This window comes from Phoxinus phoxinus (assembly GCF_949152265.1).
Source record: "Phoxinus phoxinus genome assembly, chromosome: 14".
In the NCBI taxonomy this organism is placed as follows: domain Eukaryota; kingdom Metazoa; phylum Chordata; class Actinopteri; order Cypriniformes; family Leuciscidae; genus Phoxinus; species Phoxinus phoxinus.
Genome location: NC_136889.1, coordinates 7,126,961 through 7,154,154, shown reverse-complemented (window position 1 = coordinate 7,154,154; position 27,194 = coordinate 7,126,961). Strand labels below are relative to the sequence as shown.

The window sequence follows — 27,194 nt, the reverse complement described above, 5'->3', positions numbered from 1 at the left end:
AAATAAATTAATACTTATATCAAATACCTCATTAGTACTTCATCAAGGAATACTGAAACAAAATGTATCAGTTTCCACACAAAAAAAAATTGGCAACACAACTGTTTTCACCATTGATAATAAGAATGTTTGAATGATTTTGAAGGATCATGTGACACTGAAGACTGGAGAAAAATTCTGCTTTACAATCACAGGAATAAATTACATTTTATAATATATTAAAAGAGAAAGGTTATCATTTCACAAAATTACTTGGTTTGTACTTCTTTCAAAAACATTTAAAAAAATAAATAAATCGTACCTACCCCAAACTTTTGAACAGTACTATGACTTTAATTTTTATTACATTAAATTCCAAAATGCTAGTTTTTTTTAAGTTTTTTTATCAAAAACTACATTTCCCTTTTACAAACCATGGTTTCTGCATGTTTTTTATTATTACCTTGGTAAATCTTGGGATCTGTTGTAACATGAATTTGTTAAATACATATAACTGCCTCCAGAGCAAGACATCGACGAATAGTTGCACATCATACAGTACATAGGCCCTGCCAAAAGCATTCAGTTGCTTATTGGCTGATATTTGCCTACACTGGATTTAAGCAAATAGAACCCATTATAATCTCTGCCGCTGTCTACACTGGATACAGTATACAGATGCGCCATCAGCTTCTGACATACTCCACGCACTTGCTTCTGTCAACAACAGGACAAATGAAAGAGTGAAAGAACGTTTGCTTTGACACGTCTATCTCTGTACAGACTTCAGAAGGTTCCCAGAGTTGGAAACCACAGTGGTTTGTTTTGTAAATGAGGAGAGTTCGCTAAGAAACTTTAGTTGAAAGATGAAGCAGCCAACTGTATTGGATGATGATCTGACAGCAGCTGCATCACAAACCGTAAGTAAATGATTTCACAATGCTTTGTCTGTAAATTACGGTTTTATGGATAATGTTTTCAAAACACTACTCACGCGCAATAGCGAGTGGGCGTTGATACTGTTTGCTATGTAATGACGTTAGCCAATCATAACGGGCCATTTAGGCCTACTGACAAAGCCTCTAAAGAGCCATTTCGCTTAAAAACTTATATTTTCCTTAATCATGGACAGATGGTCAGAATGAAGGTTGAAAACGTATATTTTTTTTTTGTGTGTGTGCAAAAAAAAACGTATTAAAGGGGTGGTAAAATGCCATTTTCACAAGATGTAAAATAAATCTCTGATGTCCCCAGAGTGTGTGTGTGAAGTTTTAGCACAAAATACCCCACAGATATTTTTATATAGCATGTTAAAGTTGTCACTTTTTGAGGGTTTGCAAAAACGCACCGTTTTGTGCCTGGCCCTTTAAATACAAATGAGCTGCTGCAGAGGGCGGGGTTTCAAGAGCTCATGTGTGTGTTAGCAGCTGCGATTACCTCACGCAGACACACTAAAATGACAGAAACTGTTCTGTCTTTAATGTTAAAACGGAGTCAGACAAAGATGGAGAGACTCAAGAAGTGACAACATGTAGAATGCAACAGGACGTCTCTGAATGGTTAGTTGATGAACTGATGTTGCTGATGTGGAGTTAACCATCTTCAATTAGGATATTCTGTCATGATAATCTATAAATCGCTAGTATAGGAACTGTTGTGAGATGCACATATAGTGACTTTCTATTGCATGTGAAAAGACGGATGCTAAAGTTTGAGCTGACTCACAAATGTACTCTTATACAACAGCTTTTCCTCTTCTCAACATGGACTGCATGTTGTCACTAAATGATGTCACTAAACCCGGAGGAATGTCGTGTAGTCCCTAACAGCCTTTTTTTGTAGTCCTTTTCTTTAAAAGCAAATATCTTCCTTTGAACTTTGAGCATTGTAACTTTGCAGATGTTGTTTATGCTCAAACAGCAACATTTCACACTAACTAAAGTTATAAAAGTGAAATCATACTTTACCACCCCTTTAACATTATAAAACAACCGCAAGGAACATTTTAACATAATGTAAAAAAAATCAATGTCCTGATCCCTTTAATGATAACAACACTGTCATGTAACACAGTTTTAGAACTTGATTTTACACTATTTATCAACTCAGAGAGGGAAAGGAGATCCACAGAGACCATTGTTCATTTCCATCCCAGACAGCAGGCAGTGATTAAATATGCCACTTCTGCTCCACTAATTCATTCACTTTGAAATTCTGCTGCCGAGCAGAGTGCATCTTTTTCTGTTAAAGGGCCACATTGTTTTCACAGGACTTTGGCCTCATTAGCAGGAGTAGATGCTTGGTGTGGGGGATGGGAATCCGGCCACAGAGACTTTGTGTCTTTCTGTCCATAATGATGTGACACAGTCAATTTGGAGATGCGTATGTTGATTGGGGGTGTCGGCAAAGCATTTTGGGCATATTCTTCTTTCTCTATGTGCTTCAAATTTCATTGTCCATGTATATTGTCTTACCAAAATGGACAACGTATTTGAAGATGAGTCTTTTGGGACACACAATTAGACATTTCTGTCTTTTTCCTGTGAATATTTTCCCTGACGAGGTCAGCTGTCTGTATTGCAGCTGCACCAAAGTATGGAAAACCTGTTGCCTTCTGTTCTTCCTGGGATTCCCTAATACCGGGACCATCCATTCTCGGGATGATGGTGCTGTGGCATCAACTACGTAAGTATTAAGTACTGAAAGAGTCTCTGGGCTCACGTAGCCTGGTCTAAAGGCTTATCAGAGGCTAAGCCAGAGGGGGGAAAAAAACAGTAAAGCTAGTCTCAGTCGGCCAGAGGTACGGGCACAAGGCCATCTGTCCATTCTCTGAATACAACTGACAACAAAGGAGGGCAACTCCGTACTCTGAGAATCATACACACTTTGGATCCGCAAACGTTAACTCATCCTGGATTGACAGGGTAAGAAGAGCTGTGAAGAGCGTAACTGGCATCTTCGCGCTGTCTCAACCTCCATCACTTCTCAGGTCAGTTTGCTAACTTCAACCCAAAGCTGCTCATCACGCGCAGGGACTTCCAAAAGAAACAAATAGGCGTGTTAATGCTTTTCTGGCAACAACAGTGTTATTCTTAAAGATAGTGCTATCTTTGACTATAAGGGAAAACTGTTGTTTATATCTTTCATACACTTTATGTATATGTTGTCTATATATACACATTATACGATATTCTATAGCCTATCACTGAGTTGTTTTTCATATAATATAATATAATAACACTATTTATAAATAATTTTAATGTTAATAAATACAAACATTGGGCAATAATATTACATATTATTGTTGTTGAATGGATATATTCATCTATAGATTTAGTTAAAGTCTGTTTACACCAAACGTTTTAATGCGCTTTAGTCGTTCATTTACATGACAATGGCCGTTTGGAGGCCTTAAAAATGTGAACTTTTGAAAACGGGTTTCAAAGTACAATTTTTTTTTTTAAATCAACAACATTATCGTTTCCGTGTTTTAGTCGTTTTTGTGTATCAGTGTAAACAGGGATCGTTATGACAACGTTGTCGTCTGTACGCAAAAACTCAAAAGAAAAACGTATCCGTTTTAGTAAATTGTTGTCTTGTAAACGTACTCTTAGTTTGACGTTAAACGCAATGTACCGAATTCACAATATTGTTTAATATAACATAAAACACTGTTCGCAAACAACAAAGGCTTAGCCATTGGAATTACGTATTTAAAACAGACACAGAACACTAATCTGGGTCACCAATTTCCCTCCATTTTCTTTGTACGTCAACATTTCAATGCCAGTGGCATAAATTATTTTAATTCCTGATTCATAAACACATTTGACATGTGAAAAACAGCGCGTGCGATATCCATGTTCGGGCTTATTAGTGCTATGCTATATGATGGCAGAATGTTTTCAGATGCCTGTTGACAAGCTTTGGAAAGACAGAAATGGGTCAAATGGGATTTAGCATTAGCCAAACAAATCCGGGCCTAGAGGATTAGACAGGATGGTAGCAGTGTGTTTTATGCATTTACCTGATGAAACCGCACAGAACTATTAGCCACACAAAAGAACCGGCTTTTTACAACATTTATGATTCAATTCAGACATCGTATTTTATATTAAGCATGCTGAATCCATAACTCATTTAGTCTTGTTCATGACTGGGAATTGAATACTTACATAACCATAATTTAACAAATAACCCTTATGGTTTATTATGGTTTAAAAAAAAACCAATTATATACATTATATATATTATCAAAATACAGAAAAAAAACAGTAATATTGTGAAATAATGGTTTTCTATTTTAAAATGTAATTTATTTCTGTAATGGCTGAATTTCCGTCAGGCATTACCCAGTCTTCGGCGTCACATGATTCTTCAGAAATCATTCTAATATGCTAATTTGATGCTCAGTTATTATCAATGTAGGAAACAGTTGTGCTGCTTAATATTTGTTTTGATACTTTTTCAGTATTCATTGATGAATAAAAAGTAAAAAAGAACAGCATTTATTCAAAACGGAAATCATTTCTAACAATATAAATCGTGACATAAAACATTTCTTTCTCTTTTAATCTCTTCAGCTGTTCACATCTCTTTAGCAAGTTCCTCTGCTGCTGGAGTGTCATGGAAAGAGGGACCACGTTCCATTTAACAGCTTATGTAAGTCTGAAAACATTTCAAAAGCGGTACAGGGCTAACAAACGAAAGCAATTGGAAGAATAGATCTGATAAATAAAGGAAATGCATTCATTTATTTGCCATAGCTGCAGGGCCTCATTAGAGGAATATAAGGAATGAATAAGGCCTTATTAAAGGGGAATCTAAAACAATCCACTAACGCTTCCTCTGATTTAATGCTGACTCATTTTTTAGTTTCACTCATGAATGTTCTCTGCGATCTCATCTGGCTTAGAATCGATTTAGATGTAGATGGTAATAGGCTCTGTTATAAAGTGCTCGCCATTGCGGAGATGTGTGAAATTTTGGGAACAGACAACATTGTGTTCCCTCACTGATGAATTAACGGGCCTTGTTAGACATGGTCACACAAACGTCACTTGATCCACAGGCCTAGAAAGACACAAGTGGCTCTTTTGAGTCTTCTCAAACACGGTCACGCCACTTCTATTAAAGCAGAACCTTTAGAGACGTTAGACGTCGCCCACCCGAGTCCAAAAGGGAAAAAACACCCGACTCAATGTCAGAGCACAACAACAGGTACCTACGGTACAGCTAAACAAAATGAACACACGACTGAATAGACATTTACGGCTGAGAGGGGTAATGGGAGAGAATTATGAGTTTTCACGGCTGAAATGTTTGCACACTGAAATTCATTTCATATCTGCTCTGACTGAATGGGTAAATTTGTCTGTTTGTGTGCACAGAGACAGTCTGTTTGAAGCATCTAGACCCAAGAGAAGAATGAATATGAATGAGAAGGAGGGAGGAGTGTCGGAGGGGGGGCTAAATGTCACCCTCACCATCCGCCTGCTAATGCATGGAAAGGTAAGACACATCTCCAGTCCTCGCAGAGCTGTACTTGTTTGCTTTCAGCCTTGTGTTTTGCAAGCGCATCCAAGCAAGCGATAAATGCAGTACCCGAGAAAGATTTATCCTTTTATAGGTGACATTTTAGATTACAGATCGTCAATATAATTGATTCTAAAATGTTATTTTAGACGTAATATTTGGAAATGGCACTGGCTGCATAAAGTGGCATTTACGCAATCATCTTTTCTTATGAAAATAAATAAAGTCACAATCTTCCTTATGATTATTGTACTTATGAGCATCTCTACTTCTCTACAACTACCGGTTAAAGGTTTGGAAAGGTTTGGAATAATCGCTATTTTTGAATGCTTTTGAAAGAAGTCTTTTGTGCGCTTTTGATTAAAAATACAGCAAAACAGTAATTTTGTGAATTTTTATTACAATTTAAAATAACTTTTTTTCTATTTTCATTTATTTTGTATTTATTCCTGTGGTGGCAGAGCTGAATTGTCAGTAGTGCTCAAGAAATGTTTCTTATTATTATCACTGTTGAAAACATTTAGATATATTCAGCTTCAAGGGCTTTTAGTTTGCTATCGTCACTTGCCGTGTTTCCTCTCTTCTGTTTCTTCCGTTGTCATGGTTGCTCATTGGTTCATTGATCACACACACCTGTGTTATTATATATTGCCCTTTGTTTAGTTAGTTCATAGGCTGCATCCGAAAACGTAAAAATGCTGCCTTCGGAGGATGCATTACAAGATAGGAAGGCATCAAGGCACATCCGAATCCGATGTTAGCTTAACTTCCCGTCTCCTGAGATACCTTCATCTGATGGATTTTTGAAGGCAGCATATGTATCTTTTGCTGCCTTTGATATCAGCAATCCTGTGCTTACCATTCTGTGACAGTTGAGCTAGAAAAAAAAGATGGCGTCTGAAAGTTGCTGTTGCTGGTTTGTGTGTAAATGTATGTTTTTGTCATTTGACATGTCATTTCTAGCGAGATATTATTATTGTAGTAATTCAATATTTGTTACGTTTTCACCAAAGCTCGCTCTATTTTGCTGTAGATCATTAAACTGTTACGCTGTCTGTCCACAATCAGTTTCGTGAGGTAGCTTCGTGGCCAAACGCCATAGCACACTGTTACGTTTACTCTTCGTGTTGGATTATCAATCTTTTATTTTATTGAATAAAGTTACGCTGCATTTAGATCCGCTGCCCGTAACCTCGTCTTCTTCCTCAGCCCAGTCGTGGCATGCATTAAATTAATCAAAAGTGACTGTAAAGACATTTATAATGTTACAAAATACTGCTACAAAAATATACTGTTCTTTTGAACTTTCAAAGAATCCTGAAAAAAGGTATCAGTTTACACACCAAAAAAATTATAAAGCAACTGTTTTCAACATTGATAATAATAAGAAATGTTTCGTGAGCACCAAATCAGCATATAGCATATACTAATGATGCTGAAAATGCAGCTTTGCATCAGAGGAATAAATTACATTTTAAAATATATTAAATTAGAAAACAATTATATTGTATAGTTTACAATATTACTGTTTTTGCTATATTTTTAAGCAATATATGCAGTCTTGGTGAGCATAATACATTTATTTAAAAACATTTAAATTCATATTTTTTCCTAACGTTTAACAGTATATATATATATATATATATATAGTAATATATGTATATAGTGTAGAATATTAAAACCCATCAAGAAGACAGATGAAACACCATAATCCAGTAGTTCTATCATTTATATTAACTTAATTAACTTAACTTATTAATTTATATTTATATTAAGTTTTTTGTTTGTTTGTTTTGTGTGTGTTTCTAGGAAGTCGGAAGTATCATTGGAAAGGTAAACAATGTTCAGTCTCAAAGCACTGTTATTGTGTTTAATACGGCTTATCTAATGTAATCTTAACATACACATTCTGACATAATTCATTTGTTTCATATTCAGATAGTCTTTTTTAATGATTTTTCCCTTGTGTGGTTTTTAGAAAGGAGAGACTGTCAAAAAAATGAGAGAGGAGGTAAGTGCTACATTGATCTTCATGATTAAATATTAAAAATATTAAATATTTATCTTCATGATAAAACATTATTCTCGAATATCAAAACATAATTTTATATTTGACGTATTAAAGTTTTTAAAACTGATGTTTTTCTTATTACCTATAGAGAGTGCTTGGTAGTAACTTGTCACATATAATCTGGATTACACAATCAGATTCCAATTATTACTACACTATAATTATTAAGTACTTATAATTAGATTATAATACTCATAATCAGACTAAAGTTACTTTTTATTGATAACATAATTACGTATTATTCACACAATGGCAGTGATTACATAATTACATATCCACACAATGGCAGTAAATCATTCATAATATTGATTCTCCATTCATAATTTATCTTCTTCTTCTTGTTTTAAATGGTCCTTTCTAAAGAGATAGCCTAACATACATTCAGAAAGTCTTTTAGTTTTGTGTAATTGCACACCAGCCACTAGTCAGGTGGCTATAATTACACGGAAAATTGAGAGGCCACAAAGCATATCGACATTGCATATCAAATCAACTCCTGACAAAACCATTAATTATCATTTTAATTATTTCTCAGCAAGTCATTTAACCATGTATTGCCATGTCTTTGGAATGCATTTTTCATTCAAACACATTGTTAATATCATTTTGATTTTTAAATTATTTATTTAAAACTTGACATTTTTATGATTTATTTAACTATTAGCTTTTTATTAAATTCAGGAACCCCCTGCAGTTCCTTCACAAACCCCAGTCTGGGAAACCCTGACATAATGTAATGTTTAATGCATGTTGTTGATAAAGAATGGACTATATTTTATTTCTCTTAATATTTTTATATCAATTCAATTCACTGTGATAAATGAGTTAGGTCAAAAGTAATGTGAAAGTAATCCAAAAGTAGTCAGATTACATTACCTAAAATGTGTAATGTAATGGATTACGTTACTAACTACTATTTTGTCATGTAATTTTGAATCAGTAATGAACTACAATTTGTAAGTATCTACCCAGCACTGCCTATGGACTATTGCTTTAAAAATGACATGCAGTACACACTATTAATGTTGAATAGCTGGTTAAAGATTAAACGTAACTAATTTGGGTGACCAGACGTGTATTTCAGAAATTAGACGGCAGAAAAATGTGATCATTTTCAGTTTGAGCTAACTCCTCTTATTATCTGCATGATATGGTGTTTAACTGGGAAAGGGTGCAATTGTCAGCCCAGAGGCCAGATTGATCAATTAAATGTGATGCAGCACAAAAACCCTGCTTTTCCCTGTGGATTCAGAGTGGAGCCCGGATTAATATATCTGACGGTTCCAGTCCAGAGCGCATTGTCACCATCACTGGACCGTCTGAGGTCATCTTCAAAGCCTTCGCCATGATTGCAGAGAAGTTTGAGGAGGTAGGCGGAATTTTTCCAGCAGAAATGAGCCAATAATGCCATGGGTGATTTGATTCATTTAGATTTTAGTATAGTGTAAAAATATCTATGTGGGCTTACAGTATATTCTACTATTTGCTACACTTTCCCATTCATTTCACAGAAGTAGTCGTACAACTGTTACAGTTAAATGATATAGAAGTATTATGCAATTTAATCACAATTGTCTGTGTCAGAATTACAGTGAACTTGATATTTAGATACTAACTTTAATAGTGTGATTTACATAGTAATATGCCTGCATTCCATGCATAAATTATGCGGTGATGGTTTATTATACTGTTGTTCTTGTTTATTTTACTTATGCTTTTTTTTTGTGATTATATTTGTTGGTTGAGATCATATTAAAAATAGTATAGTAGCTCCTCCTGCCTTAATTGTTATTAAAATGATTATTTCTATAACTTACAATGTTGAAGTTTGCAAGATATGATCTGAATTAGGAGTCAGTCACTCGCTTTATTTTCTCCATGTTGCACAGCGCAACCAATTGTGTTCTGTTACACTATTACACAGGCTTTTAATTAAACAAATTAAAAGTCAATTAGGTCCCAGCCAAGGGGAACACTAATTACTGTAATACTGACTTACAACTATTTACGCTTTTGTCCCACAATGCAGCTTGATACGGTTATTTTTTACATTGCTACAGCACAGCAGATCAATTGATCTCCCAGTAAATATCTAAATGCGGTATTTTATTGTACAAAACAAAACAAAACAAATCTTGTAAAATTCTGTCAATACTTTGTGTGTAGGGCTTTCATTTCAAACACTGTCAGCACGTATCCCTGAAAATGAGCTATTAAACACAATGACTTGAGCTGAATTGAGCTGCTTTCTGATATGTAGCCTATGCATCTCTTTCAGGATATCCTGGCATCCATGATAAACAGCACTGTGACAAGCAGGCCTCCTGTGACACTGCGCCTCGTCTTCCCTGCCAGTCAGTGCGGTTCCCTCATTGGCAAAGGAGGCTCGAAGATCAAAGAGATCAGAGAGGTAGATATTCTAGGTAGAAGTTGAATTGTTTGCAAAGGCACGGGTTTGTAATGCAGGTCACAGCGGCTCCCAGATGATGCACCGAATGATCCGTTAAACAATTAGTTTCCGTTGCCTCAGCGGCAGGCAGAAACACTTAACATCAGCATGATTGATTGTCCTCATCAAGACAGAACTTTTTATTCCTGAGCACAGGGGGCCGCTCGGCTCAGGCTTCCGCTAAATCCACGTTATGAGACGGCTGCACCCCTGAGCTGTAATTTCCTAAACTCTTGAACTCCCTCACTTTTCCTCAAACTTATCTATTCATGGCTTTCGTCGATGGAAAACAAAGCGATCCATCTCACAAGCCCAACCATTCGTTGTCATTTAGCTGCTGAAATTGACATGAGGACAGTGGCTTTTGCTTGAAGGCTTTGTTTTTTTATTCGGCTGGTGGATCACATTGAATAAATATAGCTGTCCTCACTGCTGAGGGCTGTGAGGGGTGAACTGGCTGCTTTTATTCCCAGTTGCTATGACTGTCTAGGACAGGACGGCCCACCAAGGCCTAAATAGACACACATTTATATACAGTATCCAAATAGCTTGACCTAAATAACTGGCCAGACGATAACAATGTCAGTTCTAGACATGAGAATAGCTGTAATAGCAAAAGGGACTGTATAGAACACTTTTTTTTTGCAAGTGGCTTTGGAAAGCAATCAAAATTTGTAAACCTCCTCAATGCTGAGAACGTACATTATGAAAAATGATAATTGATCATTAGTAGTCCTATTGCAATATGGACACTATAGTTTAAAATACTACTCACCAAACAAAATGAGAAATACACTAATCCATATTCTCTCATCCATATCAATATCCCATTTTACAAAAACTAAATTGGTTAATCGCATCATGATATTTTCTTAATACTCCCAAGAATCTATGAAAATACTGTATATTATCAACACTACTTACTTTTGTATAACACTGCAGACTGTTTGAATATGCCTAGTATATACTGTAGTAGGCGAAAAACAGTGTGTGGAATTAGTAATATACAGTATGTCATAAATCGTACATAATTTTCATGGGCAAAATCACAATTTAAATATGAATCCTTACGATCGTGAATTTTGCATGCAGGTGAAAACTTTCACCTCAATTTTTTTTGCGATGGGTTGAAGTCGTTCACATGGATTCACTGCATTTCTTCTTGGTTTTAAAGTGACTTCAATGGACCTTTTTCCCCCACAAAATTTAGTCGAAATGTACAATGTCCACTGTAAAAAATATTTTTCTAAGTTGTAAATCAAACAGACAATTGGAGTACATTTTACTAGAAACGACTATTTCAGTATTTCTACTTCAAAGGTTAACATTTATGTGTAACTTGCCATTTCTTTGTTCTTATTTGTGAAATGTATTATATATGGAACATACTGTTCACTGAACTCTCGCAAAGTTCATTTCTCTTTAAATGTAGTAATGCAGTTTTGGAAGCACAGCATCTCGTTTCATTCAAGCGCAACTGGTGCCATCTTGTAGTTGTGTCCCAAATGACTCACTGTCCAACATGCCACACTTTGTTTTTCCGGTTAATTCATGCATTCTCCAGGTATCTAAAGTGCACTTTTTCTTTTTGAAATTAAAATTTTCAGTGTGAACACACTACTCTCACTATTTATAACTCAATGGAGTAGTCAAAATAACCACAAAAGATTTTCAAAAGTAATGTTACTTTAATATCATTGCAATGCTAGTTTTGTTGCTAGGCTAATTGTGTTTTTTGTTTTCTTATCAGAAGCTTAAAGATAACATACTGGAAGATTATAAAATAATTATAACTTCTTTCAATGGTGACCAGAACCGCAGATGTGTAGCGGATAATGACCTTTTCCTTTTAACCCTCACTATTTTAAGAAATATGAATGAAGCCATTTGTGGCTTTTTTAATCATCCTGTCCAGCATGTGTTGACCAGAAGTGTTGCTGTGTGTCAGAGCACAGGTGCCCAGGTCCAGGTCGCAGGAGACCTACTGCCTGACTCGACCGAGAGAGCCGTGACCATCTCAGGAACCCCCCACGCCATCACACAGTGTGTGAAACACATCTGCACCATCATGCTGGAGGTTTGTGAGCGTGCACGTGAAAGTGCCTCCATCTTTTAATTGAAAATCTATGCATGATTTGCCTTGTGCCTAAATGTTATTTCAGAGGTGGGGGAATATTTTTCACCTTCACACTTCATTTGCATTCGCTTTGAGCGCATGCACTACATGTTAAATGTTCCTGTTTGCTTCATTAGTTCCCAGAATCCAACCTTGGATGCCTTTGTTTTACAGGCTTTTCCCTGGCCCGCATTAACTTTGGGCTTTGAACAGTGAAATCCAGTGAGGCTTAACATACTGACTGTTTATCTCCCTTATTTAGTCGCCACCTAAAGGAGCCACCATTCCATACCGACCCAAACCCTCCGTAGGTGGCAGCCACACAGTGTTGTCACAAACACATGCTGCGCCGGTGAGTTCTCCATCCATCAGAAACCATAGAATCGAAACAACACTTCACGCGCAGTAATGTTTCCATAGTTCCCTGCAGTCCCAGTGGGACACTCTGAGTGTGGATATTTACACTAATTATTTTGCGAGATCAGTTGGCAGAATAAATCTAAATCAGTAATACAGCCATTGGACCATTCCAAGTGCTCTTGAACATGCAGATCAGACTGACTTTTAATCCCTAATTCAGATCTGTAGGTGTTTAGCTTGTGACTAATCATTGTAAACACGGCTGTATATAGCTGGACTAAACAAGTCATTCATCAGTATTCCATTCTATTCAGATCTTGTGAAAAATATTAATTAATACTAACTCTGATCCTTTATTTTTGACATCTCATTTTGGTATGTCATCCAAAGGGCTTCTGTTGTTCATTTGAGTGAACATGACATTTAGTTTGACTGAGGTGAGGATTGCAAAGGCTAGTTGTCTGTATAATGAAAAATCATGTCAGCTACAAGCTCCATTTGTCTGGAGGATTAAAATGCTAAGAAGCAGTTAAGTTCTGTTTTTATTTGATTTTTTTGCTATGTCTGGTGATAGCATGGGATGTTCATGTGATGCCCCCTTGTGGTTACATTAAGAAGAAATAAACATAGTTTAGTCCTAATTACACCTGGCACCCTTAAATATGTTAATGACAAAGAAGTCTCACATGGACAGACTTTGACTTGTGGTGTAAAGTCTGGTTCACTTTGCAGTTTATTCTGGCCAAGAGCTGCCCACTGTAAAATGAACAAAGCAACCAACCGCTGTTTGTTTTACGCATTCTTTAGGGGTGAATTTATGTGAAATTTTGTTATTACAACTACTAAAATGCATCTAAAAAAGTGACAATATGGCTCAGCAGTCTCCTCAAATGGTTATACAGAAACAGTGTAGACTTGATGAGCAAAACTTACTGATTATTTTACACAGCAAAATAGGTTTGCTTGTGGATAACTAGTATACATACTACTAAGTGACTCAAGATGTGAAGCCACTAACCTAGCAAACCATGGAAAATCCAATAATTAGTTATTTTACCAAGTGCTCATATCAACCTGATAACTTAAGGCCAATTCACACTGCGCCAACTAACACAGACAATCACCAGATTACATCTCAGGCATTTCACAACCCAACAAATGCCGATTTAACATGTTCAGTTGGCAAAAATGAGCGCCAACAGACGCCGACATGGATAACGCACTGATCCAACAAAACCCGACAAAGCGTCTGTTGCATCTGTCGGCTTTTGTCGGTGCAGTGTGAATTGGCCTTTAAACACTTTTTTATTTGAATTCTGATTTACACTTTTGATTTTCACAAAGGTTTTCTAGGGTTTTAATGAAAAATGCATCAAAATAGACTGCAGGCGGTTCATGGGCATGTCAACTGTGACTAATGACCAAAGAGCAAATTGGTTGTTATTATGCGCACTAACCTAAACGTGTTATCTGTTTCACAGGCATTTGCTATTCCAGGACAGTTTGCCATTCCACCCCAAGACGTGAGTGTTAGTCCCACTGTCTGATCAGTATCATTCACAGCACACTTCACAACACCACTGCAGTGCCCGAGCCACATCCCACCCCTGACACAACCACATTTCTCCCACTGCATTCCTCACACACACACCTCAGTGCCAATATCCCCGTCCCTCTGGTCACACTGGAGCCTCCACAACCTTCCTTCGAGCGAGGATTTCAGAGGCTTAAGGAATGAAGATGCTCTATGTCTATGACCTTTTCTTTAATATCTTATCTAGCATCACTAACATCGGTTACTCCTTGGTTATGTCATATCCTTGGTTAAGACATTAGTAAAACAATATGTGTTTAATGAAACACTCACATATGAATGCTGTAATTACAATGGTTGCAAAGCAACACTGCATTGATAAAACACTAGTTAGGGTTTGTTTTAAATCCCTAAAACTAAGAAGTCTTCTGCAATCATTTCTGGTCAAACTGTTCACCATACAAACATTTCAGTCTCAATTCAAGTTGCAATTGTGAGATCTAAAGTCGCAATGCGAGATATAGTCAAATTGTGACGTACAGTAAAGGTACAATTACGAGACTTAAAGTCAATGCGAGATATGCAGTAAAGTTGCAGTTAATTAAAAAAAGTTGCAATTGTAAGATACAGTCACATTGCGAGATATACAGTAAAGTTGCAGGTATAAAAACAGTCACAATTGTTAGATATAAAGTCACATTGCGCGATATAATCACATTGTGAATTATAAAGATGCAATTTCAAGATTTCAAGAAGTCAATGCAAGATATACATTATTCACATTACTAAGATCAAATTTCATATTGTGAGATATAATCACACTGTGATATAAAGTAGCAATTGTGAGATATAAAGTCAAAGTGAGATATACAGTAAAGTTGCAGGTATTTTTACTGAGACACAAACCATAAAATACAGACTTCCAGATCATTGAGACTTTGTTTAGAAGATCTTTTCAGGTGTGTAAGAGAAACAAATTTTATATTAGCTTGAAAATGTCCCATTGACTTGTTTGGCAATAAAAATATAACCAGCGGTGATAACGTAATCATAATATTTGCATAACCAATTGTGATCGGTCTTCTTTCTTTCATCTACTTGCAATCTGATTTGTGATTGGTCCTGCATGTAACACTACCTCTAAACTGCAAAGCCGGTGTCACATTGTCTGTTGATTCTCACAGAAAACCAGACGTGTGTCATGACGACCGCAGAGCCTAAACGTACCTCACACTTTAACATGATCCTTTTCCTACCTTGCAAACACTTGAATTTCCCTTCAGGAAATGCAAATCAGGTTTTTCCGATCACATTATTTGGAGAGGTGGACGGTAAGTCCAGAGGGGGACCTGATAACTAATCCAATTTTGAGACTTGATATGGGTGCTGTTCTGTCTGTAGATGTGAGTGTCCTCTGAAATAATTCCATTTTGATTGGCTAGTTCTAACCTCCCTTCCTGCCCCCGCAGTTGACCAAGCTTCACCAGTTGGCTATGCAGCATATCCCCCTTACCTCCCTTGGGCAGAGCAACCCCACCTTCCCTGGTACGTACCCAAAGCTCCCCAGGGAAGTCTGTCTCTCCCTTTGTCTGTCTCTCTGCCTGTCTTTCTCTCGATCTGTCTCTTTCCCTCTCCGCTCTTTCGTCTGTCATGTCTGACCACCGCATGTTCTACTTTTCCACTCTGAAGAAAATGAGGGCGAAGCCATTTTGTGGTAAGGCAAAAAAATATCATAACACTTCCAGCACAATGCCGCACATGCCGTGCCATGATACAACCACTAACCGGCCCTGATAGCTCTAGTTAGTCTGTGTTCGGATGCCAGCCGCTGATGGCTGCCTTGAGCTGTCGAAGGAATCTACAAATGTGTCATGCCACCGTAACGACAGCATCATGACGGCTATGTGATGCGTATGTGTCACCCCTCTTTCTCCTTATATGTGAACTCATCATGAACATTTAACATTCTTCCCCCCTCATGTCACTCCATACCTCCACAATACCCCTGACCTGTTCAAACCGCCAGCATTTTCCTAAGCAAACCTGAAGCCCACTCTCACAGCAGCCCACATTTAAACAGAGTCCACACAATGCAAGTGCCAGCCCATTATTACCACTATAGAAATAGGGAGTTGAAGAGAGACAGCCTCTCCATAGACGTTTCCGATAATGTGCGCTATCTGGAAAAGCTTTTATGGGTGTTTTTGAATCCCAGACAAGCTTGAATTTACCAGAAATTCATTCATGACTCATGTACTGAAGCAGCATTAATGCTTTTCTACATTGTGTAATTTTAATGTGATATATTTCGACTTTATTGGAGCAGTCTCAGTGGCAGTGTAGCAATGTTAATATGTTTCTAAATCAAATTTCTTTGTCAGCCATTGGGTTGTCTTTTGCTTACCTTCCCATTTCCCTGCATAGGTCTGGAGGCCTCCTTTGCCACCAGTTCTCATGAGCTGAGCATACCTAACGATGTAAGTCATGTGATATAGATTTAGGATCAAATAATACACTTAACTAGAGGCATAATGTTTGTTGCAGTTCATGTTGCAGTTATCGGTGTACAGTGGCCCCAAAAAGTATTTGGACACTTGAGTCACACTTCAATTGTTTGTCTAAAATATCTAAAATATATGTGCAAATTATGAATACATTAGAATGATAAATTATGCCATTTTTGCAATTACATTTAACCAAGTGCTCCTAATCAATGGTATTTATGTTTGCAATTTTATTTTTATATGTAATAATACAATTTTAAAGATTTATTAATGTTTGAGATAAATTATGCCATTTTTGCAATTACATTTAACCAAGTGCTCCTAATCAATGGTATTTATGTTTGCAATTTTATTTTTATATGTAATAATACAATTTTAAAGATTTATTAATGTTTTTGAAAGAAGTCTCTTATGCTTACCAGGGCTGCATTTATTTGATAAAAAATAATAATAATCATTTTAGTATACTAAAATATTTCACTTGACATATTTTTTGGGTGTGTTTTACTTAAAAAATGTCTGCTTGCTTTATATATATTATTTTAAAATACAAGCCACTTGATATTTTGTTTTTATTGCAAAGACATTCATACAGTTGTAAGTGAATCTTTTCAAATGGGGCCATTAAAATAAAAATGTATGCTTTAATATCATTCTGTACCATGACACATTGTTACACTGATTAAAGTATCTGTTATTCTAGAATTTATTTAGTAAAATTCAAGGCATGCCATTTGATAGAGAAAAACAACTTCCATGTCCAATGGTTCACTATCAGCCTGCAGTCTTTTAATGTCCAGATGTTGTTTGCCCCTCACCCGTCTGTCTCTGTCTCTCAGCTCATAGGCTGCATCATTGGCAGACAGGGCAGTAAGATCAATGAGATTCGCCAGATGTCTGGTGCCCAGATCAAAATTGCCGGAGCCACAGACGGTTCGGCAGTGCGCCACGTCACCATCACAGGCTCCCCAGCCAACATCAGCGTGGCTCAGTACCTCATCAGTGCAAGGTGAGACCTTTCCCTCTCACAATTTTAATGGATAGTTCAGTCAAAATGAAATTCTGTTATCATTTACTCACCCTCATTTCATTCCAAATCCGTATGCTGATTTTTTTTCTTCTTCTTCTTCTGTGGAACACAAAAGAATTATTAAAGAATCTTCACTTTTCCATACTGTGACAGTTCATAATGATCACGTCTAAAAAACACCACAAAAAAAAAGACTCAAGAAAACCCAACTTTTTTTTCCCTGAAAGAAATTAATACTTTTCAGCATGGATGCATTAAATTGTCCAAAAGTAGCAGTAAATACATTTATAATGTTACAGAAATGTCTAGTTCTTGTGACCTTTCTATTCATTAAAGAATCTTGAAAGTATCATGTTTTCCACCAAAATATTAAGCAGCACAACAGTTTTTAACATTGATAATAATCATAAGAAATGTTTCTTGAGCAGCAAATCAGCAGAGAATGATTTCTGAAAGATCATGTGACAATGAAGCCTGGAGTAATGGCTGCGGAAAATTCTGCTTTAGAAATGTCAGGAGCTCACTGACTAAAAAAATGTCCAAATGAGATGTGTAGACCAAAAACTCCAATTAGGGACACTTCAAAAAAAGCCCACACACTCTAACAATGAAGGGGAACCACCAATTGTAAAATAAAAGGACTGTTTTAATGAAGAAGTGGCAAACGTTTCGGTCACATGTGACCTTTCCCAATGGCTAAAGTTAACTAGGACTGAAACGTTTTCCACTTTTTCATTAAAGCAGTGGTGTTATCTTGCAATTGGTGGTTCTCTTTCATTGTGGGCAATTTTGAAGTGTTTACCAAACTGAAAATGCAGCTTTGCCCTCACAGGAATGAAACACATTTTTTTTTCCATTATTTCATAGTATTACTGTTTTTTACTGTATCTTTGATCAAATAAATGCAGCCTTGGTGAGCATACGAGACTTAAAAAATCATACCAACCCCAAACCTTTTTACACTAGCGTATATTCCAAAACGTCTGAAGCCATTAGACAGCTCTGTGTGAATTAAAACGTTATTCAAATAAAGCCTTATTAAATCATTGTATTTAAATTGTGTGCTTTCAACACATCACATCAGTTGTTTCTAATGTGTTTCATGACCAAATGCATTAATGTCAAATGTAATGTCTGGCATCATATTTAATTTGAGAGCTACAGTGGAGGAGAAGAATAACAACTTACATGTTGGCCTTTTCCTCACATTAACTATATGATTCAGAAGACTTGGAATACAGTGTATATCTTTCCATTGTGGATCTTGACAACCCAAGTCCCCATTCACTTTCATTATATAGTCAAAATAAGAGCATTTCTCCTTTTGTGTTTTACAGAAGAAAGTAAGTCATGAGAGTGAGTAAACAATGACAAAACGTACATTTTTGGATGAACTATTCTTTTCCCACAATCTATTTAGCATAATGGTGTAATATGTAGGTTTTAGACAGCAGTCATGTGGTCTGTTTCATCTCACCCATTTGGCACTCCTTTATTAATTTTCATCCAGGCATGTTAAACCCTTATTATTATTCCTTCTTGTAACACATAACATTCCCTAAATTGATTATTCTTTTCTCTATTTCTCTCACCCCCCTCCTCTTGTGTGCACCCGTAACCCCTCAATTAACCACACACTTGTCCTCACGTCCCTCCTTGTTTGCGTGGATCTTTATGTGTGTTTGCAGTCTAGAGATGGCTAAACTGAGCATCCAGGCTGCATCGTCGTCCTCTTCCAGCACACCTATCGACCTCAGCCTGGGCTTCCCCCAGTCCGGCTCCTCCGCCTCCACACCCTCTTCCATGGCCATGCTGGCTGCTCCCTCCTCTATTAATGTCCACTCCCCCTCGTCCATCTCCTCCCTCCCCAGTGCCCACTACGCATTGCCTGTTTCCAGCCTGTTTGGCATGAAAGGCGTCCCCCTGCTGGCAGTGCACGCGGCCGCCTCCGCAGGCCTCCCGGCCGGCCTCTCCCCCTACACCACAAAGATCCCCAACTCATCCAGCATCAAAAAATCTGAGCGGCAGAAGTTTGCCCCATACTGAGCGGCCATGGTCTATTATCACACCAGTTATGTTGTATCTGTTTGTTATTCGTTCATTTATGTTAAGTAGATTGAGAGTGTCTCTCACTGCCCCCTCTTTTTTTTACATTTTCAACTCTCTTTAGTCTGTAATGTTGATGTTTGAGCAAAAGGTCTGCAAAGTTACGAAGCACAAAGTCACTCCAAAAGGAGTTATTCTCCATTTCAGTGCACACTGTTTTTGAACTCCCTGAAAAGCCTCGATTGTAGTTTTGAACGTTCATCCAGGAACAAACACATCTCAATATTCCTCTTTAAATAATTCCCAGCCAAGCCATAGGCCTGTTGCATTAGTAGTGTTTCGAAACTCACGGTTATGGTAAGGGGCGTGACATTTCCTGAAACACACTCAGGGTGCTTTCACATCTGTAGTCCGGTTCATTTGGTCCGGACCAAGGGAGAAAAATTATACTTTGTAGCATTTTCAGGCATTTTAGTTCCTTTTCACACCACACTGATTGCTCTGGTCTGAATCAGTTTATGAAACGAACCAAAATGCAGTCACGTGACAACATCCACATCACTCGTTGACCAGATGGGTCTTGAACGTATTTTCATAACTGCACTTCGATTGTCAGAATTAACGTGTGGGAAAATTCCAACAGAACTGACGGAAGTAAACAAAGATGAGGAAAATCCGTCATGGAGCTGACAGATTAGCATAGTAAAATAGTATAGTAAAAATCCGCTTTTTACTATGGAGAAACGACTTTGTGGGCTAATTGTATCTCTGGTCATAGTTTATTATATAGTTTGTCTACACCACTTTAGGCAAACAATAACATTTGAGAATGAAGCGAGGATGCGGCTTGAAATGTTTTTTTATGCAATGCACGCTTCAGGAGTCACTTCAGGAGGAGGTTGTCATTAACGCGTGCATTAATGTTGCTAAACAGTGACATAATGCACAGCGCCGCTGACTACGGCAGCTGGTTTAGTCCAAAAATGCACGGTTCTTTGGCAGTTGGGTCCATTTGAGGTCGGATCACGTTCTCACCACAAACGAACCGCTCCAGAGTTCGCTTGAAAGCGTACCGAGACCCGCTTGTTTGGTCCGCTTTTGGTGCGCACCCGAGTGCGATTGCTGCATTCACACCTGCCCATATGAACCGCACCACGGGGGACAACGAACTCTAGTGCGATTCAACCCAACTAAATGAGGCAGGTGTGAAAGCACCCTCAAACCAATCAGAGCACATCGTGCTTTTCGGAAGGAGGGGCTTCATAGAGACAGGAACTAAACAGAGCGTTACTGACAGACTGGGAAATAAGGTGCAGCAACAATGTGAAATATTTGAAAAATAATAACTTTTTTGAACATTCAAGCATGAAAACCATATCTAGTAGACCCCGAAAACAAAAACAAGAAGACTTTGTAAAAGGGCATAATATAGCATCTTTAATGTCTCTGTGCAATATTTCACAAACTAGGAATGGTGAGTGCATGACAAGATTAATCGCTCCTTATATTGTCTTCCATTTTGTTTGCCATTTCATTCTGAAGTTTTTGAGATATCCATCTCGCTCCATATAATTTATCTGACACTGCTCCTGTTTTTTTTTTTTTAAGAAAAGCCAAAGCCAACAGGAACTTGATGTATTGGTACTATGCAGCTCACAGTGTTGGGCGTGTGTGTTTCTTAGATATATCTTAAAGCGATATTAAATGTGCTGATTAGAATGACTGTCATCGTTGTTATTGTATCGCAATGCAATATACAAAGTAATTTAAAAGAGGGAGAGATGCTCTGCCTCTCATACTGATGATGTTATTCTGACTTTAACCCACAGTACTATAACATTGTCAGAACATACATCAATCTACTTTTTGGTAAAAACCCTTTTTATTAACACTGCAGAGAAAGTGACAGTAAAACAAAGGCACAGCAGGGCGTCAGTGGGGGACAATACTGGGCCCTGTGATGACGTCCTTTTAAATCCATGAACCCCCTGATATGATTGAATTTATATATTTAGCAGCTCTATATGTTCATGTATTAAAACCTATTTATACTGTGGGGAAAAATTTGATATATTGTTTTCAAAATTAAATAATTGTTTTTTATATTGCCACTGTATTAACGACAAAACAAACTATTCAAAATAATATCTGGAAAATATTCACATGGAAAAGTTTCACAGCGAATAACTACTTAGAATTTAAGTTACTGATAGTGATTTTCACAATGAATGTTGTTGCAAATCAGTTTTATAAGTATAATAAGGGCCATTCAAAATATTTAACATCTTAATTATAACATGTACATGTTGACAGTGACTGTTCAAACATCAGGGTCAGTATACTTTAAAAAAATATATAATATTTTATTCAGCAAGGATGCGTTAAATTGATCAAAATTGACACTAAGACTTTATAATATTACAAAAGATTTCCATTTCAAATAAATGCTGTCATCAAAGAATCCTGATTAAAAACGTGTAAAGGTTTCCACAAAAGTATTAAACAGCAGAACTGTTATCAACACTAATAAGACGTGTTTCTTGAGCAGCAAATCAACATATTAGAATGATTTCTGAAGGATAATATGACACTGAAGACTGGATTAATGATGTTGAAAATCACAGAACATTACATTACATTAAATTATTTTTTACAACATAATAAAATCACTGCTTTTACTGTATTTTTTGATCAAATGAATGCAGCCCGAATAAGCATAAGAGACTTCTTTCAAAAACGTAAGAAAAACAATCTGAAACATTTGAACGGTATTTTTGTTTGTTTTTTTCTCTCTAATTTTCGTTGAACCCCCATAGCACTCCATTGCAACTCCCTGGTCCCAGGACACCATTTTAAAAAGCCATAGTAAAACCTATACTTTGTGTTAAATGTAAAACAATATCTACTAAAAGGTGTTATTTTTCTCTAAGCTCAGATAAACAATGACACTATGAAACTGTGACAACAGATCTATATGCTTCTTATGCCCAGCAGTGCTAATTATCAGATGTGCAACTGTTTTTAACAATAATTTGATCTGTTCTTCTGTATGATTGTGTGTTTTCCTCCTAGGCTGTCCTCAGTGATAGCAAGTCTGAGGCCACTGTAGTGCAACATTTACAGCTAAACATTAATCTCTGATTGGATTACCCTAAAGACATAGTGGACTCTTATGGACTCAGACACTACTCAAGAAATCCTGGCTACATGATGTAAATTGTTTTCTTATTTGAAAACTATGTATTAAACAGATGCGCTGTAACTGTAGTTTCAACCATTCAATGTGACATGTATTTGTGTTTGATTTTAGATTGCTTAAAATTCTGTACACATTTTACTGTTAAAGTATGACAAATCAATGTGCTTTTGACATTTGACTTTAATTAAACAACAGCTTTTTAATAGTACCCGCACTCTTTTGGTTTAATTGTATATCCAAAGATGACTTTTCTTCAAAGAAAATGCCTTGGCATTGCATTTATAAAACTTTGAATGAAATTATACTTTTTGAATTCCCTATGTCCTTGCATTTCAGTGCCTGACCTGTTGTGATTGAAGCTAAAAGGTAAAAGAAAAGAGTTGTCATGGTGCTGATGCATATCTGCTGCCGTGAGTCTTTCAATAATACATGCAGTGCTTAAAACAGGGTTATTCTGGTAAAAGTAAGCTGGTCTCTAAGAACCTGGAAGTGCATTCCCCCATGGGGAAAGCTGTTTTTATGCCCTGTGTGTGATTCATGTTTGTCTTTTGGAGAGCTTATTTTGTCCTGCTTGTCAACCATTTGTTTCTGGTGGATGTTTGCTGTTTTGTAAATGTCATCAGTACTCACTGGTTTACTGGAGAACAGACACTGTGACAGGCTGAATGCTATTCATCTCAGTCAGCCCCAGAACGTATCATGCCCATAGGAACCGGTGACAATGCTTGAGCCAACAATGAATCAAAAACACTGCATGTTTTCTCATGACCCATTACATGCGTTAATAATCTTCTAATAATTATAACATGTTTTTGTCTTGGATGTTTCACGACACACTTCTTTCTAGGGTTCTTTGACACAGTTTTCTCCCATAGAAGAAAGGCCTCTGTGAATATTAAAGCTAAGGTAGGCAATATAATAAACACTTTATACTGTTGGTTGAAACTGCCTTGATAGCAATCAATAATAGAAGTGTTCTCAAGACCAAAGGATGTCTAAATGATAGGACGTTCTACCTGTCAATGTATGTATTTCCATATCTCGCGCAGACATCTTACGCCATCAGCGGGTTCCACAGGGCTCCATGCAGAGTTGTAGGCTGCATCCGAAATCGCACACTTCCCTACAAAAGATGGATGTATTGTGACAAAAGAAGTATGTCCAAATTCACAGTACTCAAAAAGTATAGTCAAATGACCTACTACTTCCAGTGAGATTCTGAAGTGTGCATACGACAGACACTTTACTATCCCATGAGGCCACGGGAGAGGATTTATGAATGGCAGTGAAGCAACGCAACTGACGCTGGTAGGTCACGTGATAATGACAACATGGCGGACGTATCTATGAATTACATTCATATTACACATATTCAAACTACATAGAACATACTTTTTTAGCAGTCGTGAAGAAATTACTTTTTCAAAATAAGTGCCTACTCAAGAGAGTATGTGATTTCGGACACAGCCAATGACAAACATTAAAACCACCTTTTACATTTCCTCCTGAACCAAAACAATGAGCTTATGTTCACGCCATGTCGTAACCGTACCAGAACCGTGGTGTTGAACTCTGAGCTGTACTTACTTGGATTTATAAGTTTCAATGGCAACACTATCAACGGAGAAATTAATCTGCAGCAGTCACGTTGTACAATAACGTTCGTTATTATCGTAATGTTATGTGCTTTGACACATGATGTAGTTTAACGCAGTCTCACGTGACGCTTTGCAGTCTCTGATGTGTGTGAGATCATGTATTTTGAAGGTGGCGTGGCTTTGGAGACGCTCTGAAGGTAGGGTGGGATCTCATGCTTTCGAAGCTAGCTTGCTATTGCTAGCCTCTCCGAAATTGCCTACTCCAACTTTAATAGTTTTGTCTGAACTTTTTTACCCTTTAGCAGAAATGTCTCCAGAGAGTCTGAGACATCAGTTGGTTCTTGACAATAAACTTTGTCAGGTAAAAATCAGAATGAACTTTTCGTCACCCTTGTTTTAGATACTACCTTTTCACAGGTTCTGCTGGGACAGGTTTCCCTGCAGGTTGCTCAATCATGCATGTGGTCTGAGTGAACCATTAGCACGCTGTCACTCACTGCACGTAGAGCCCTTGTCCTGTTCTCAGGGAGCAGAGGCCCCATTCAACATTAATAAAATAACTTCCGCTTTTAGAAAAACACTCTCACACTAAGACGTTTTGCCTAGCCGTAAGAATTTGACCTTAACCCTGTCTGCTTGAAGATCTGAATCACGTCTGCATGCTAAATACAGGTTCGGAGTGGATCAATTCTTAATGGGCATGGAAATGTGGTGTCAGAAGGGGACCTCCTCTCCTCTGTATGGAGGGGGTCGCGGTGCCAACAGCGTGCGCTCTGTTGTGAAATGTAATGTTGTGGACATCTATCCCTGCCTCTTTGTTAATGTTGAATTAATGATTTTCCCCTCTCACCCCATCAAAAGAAGATGGTGGAAATGGCTTCGACCGACCCTGAATAATCAATTATATTAATGCAGGCCTGTGCTGGATATGAAGAGCATTTCTTTAAAAGGACGTAATCATCTGGCCTCAAGCACCACTATCGTTCTGTGTTTATGTGTGCGTGTTTCAAAATTGTCCCCAGAAGTTGGCTAAATCTGACAGTGTCCTTTTGGGGACATCTGGGGACGTTCTCATTTGGAAAAACAATTTATGTAAAAAGATTTCTATGAGGAATCTGTTTAGGGTTAGTTTGTGGTCATTATTATTAACTTTATACAAAAGCAACAGATATCTATGGTATGTTCTCATTTGGATAACGAATAAACGTGTTTATATTAGGGGGAAATGTGTCCTGAAGTTAGATACAGTGGCGTTTAATAGCTTGGAGTTAGACTCAGAAATCCCTTATGCTAAGGTTGATTTTATTTGATAAAAAAAATACTATAAAAACCAAAAATTTGTAAAATAATATTAAAATTTAAAATAACAGTTTTCTATTTGGATGTACTTTAAAATTTAATTTATTCCTGTGATGGCAAATCTGAATTTTCAGCATCATTACTGCAGTCACACCACCGTTGATACATTTTTCAAAATTGTTGTGATTAATAGAAAGTTCAAAAGAACAGCATTTATCTGTAAGAGAATCTTTTGTAACATTATAATGTCTTTACTTTCACGTTTGATCAATTTAATGCATCTTTTCTGAATAAAAGTATTCTTTAAAAAAAAAGAAGAAGAATCTTACTGTCTCCAAATTTTTGAATGGCTTATTTGAAAAAACAATTCAGTAATAAAATATTGTCAATAATGTCTAAAAATGTACATTTATGGGTTAGTCTGCAGTCATTATAATCAGATTTATGCAAAAACAACAGTATCAACATGTTGAGAACTGACTATTTGAAAGTCATGCTTTAAATCAAACAAAGCTTTCAATATACTGATATCAACATGTTTGTATGGGTAGAGTTATGGTTACGGTTTAACAAATATCATCTCATTCATATAAAAACTATTGTGTGTTTACTGGTTTGACCTACATTAGGTTTCAGGAAACTCACGCTTAATTATAAGGACAGGACGATGTCCTCTTAATTCAAATAGCTAAATAAAAATACTAAACATTTTTTTTATTAAAATTGTAAACATGCAGAAAGTTTTCTGTGATTGGTTTAGGGGTAGATGGGGTTAGAAAATGTCAGCTCGGTATAAAACCATTATGCCCATGGAATGTCCTCACAATGAGGTGAGTGTGTGTGTGGCCTGGTAAACCCTACATTATGGGTACAAAATGACCATACAAAGATGGCAATTTCCAAAATCATTGTCCTCGTGGGGACATTTTTTGGTCCCAATGAGGAAAATAGCTTATAAATCATACTAAGTGATGTTTTTTTGAAAATGTACAAATGCAGAAAGTTTTCTGTGATGGGTAGGGTTAGTGTAAGGGGATAGAATATACAGTTTGTACAGTATAAAAATCATTGTCTATGGAAAGTCCCCATAAAGTGTGTGTGTGTGTGTGTGTGTGTGTGTGTGTGTGTTCTGATTCCACTGTTAGTGTTCATAACTGAAGAGATCCCATTACAGTGCAACAGCAAGCAAATAAAATCAATACAAATCAGAAAAGTTCGACCCTCATGTACATTTTCATCAGTTTTATACCTGCAGTTTTATACCTTATAAATCTTTGTCCTCAGAATCTCGAGATGAATGCCAACACGGCAATCTGGAACACAGACACGTCGCTCATCGCACATCTCACGAACAATCTAAGAATGGATAGTCTCTGTCAAAACCTCGTGAACGAAAGATTAATCACACAGTAAATTTTGTGAGTCCAGTGAGAGAATGTGCCACCTGGTGGTCAGGAAAGGTGACGCGCTATTT

The 27,194-nt window shown here is 37.0% G+C and overlaps 1 protein-coding gene across 5 annotated transcripts; it reads left to right on the top strand.

The window, feature by feature from the left end:
• The first annotated feature begins 766 nt into the window (after window positions 1-766).
• On the top strand, window positions 767-23,026 carry LOC307010814 (poly(rC)-binding protein 3). 5 transcript variants are annotated; one of them, XM_079635826.1, is made up of 16 exons: window positions 767-899; window positions 2,563-2,664; window positions 2,903-2,968; window positions 4,563-4,641; window positions 5,370-5,490; window positions 7,324-7,347; window positions 7,493-7,525; window positions 8,838-8,954; window positions 9,864-9,995; window positions 11,983-12,111; window positions 12,413-12,502; window positions 13,992-14,033; window positions 15,514-15,589; window positions 16,469-16,521; window positions 17,388-17,557; window positions 19,267-23,026. In XM_079635826.1, the coding sequence occupies exons 5-16, from the start codon at window positions 5,407-5,409 to the stop codon at window positions 19,622-19,624; spliced, it is 1,308 nt and encodes a 435-aa protein (XP_079491952.1). In that variant the 5' UTR covers window positions 767-899; window positions 2,563-2,664; window positions 2,903-2,968; window positions 4,563-4,641; window positions 5,370-5,406; the 3' UTR covers window positions 19,625-23,026. The 5 variants fall into 5 exon arrangements, 4 of the variants coding, with proteins under 4 accessions (XP_079491952.1, XP_079491953.1, XP_079491955.1 ...); XM_079635827.1 differs by lacking the exon at window positions 2,903-2,968; XM_079635829.1 differs by lacking the exon at window positions 767-899 and having other exon boundaries at window positions 2,332-2,968; window positions 22,697-23,026.
• Window positions 23,027-27,194: the final 4,168 nt, after the last annotated feature.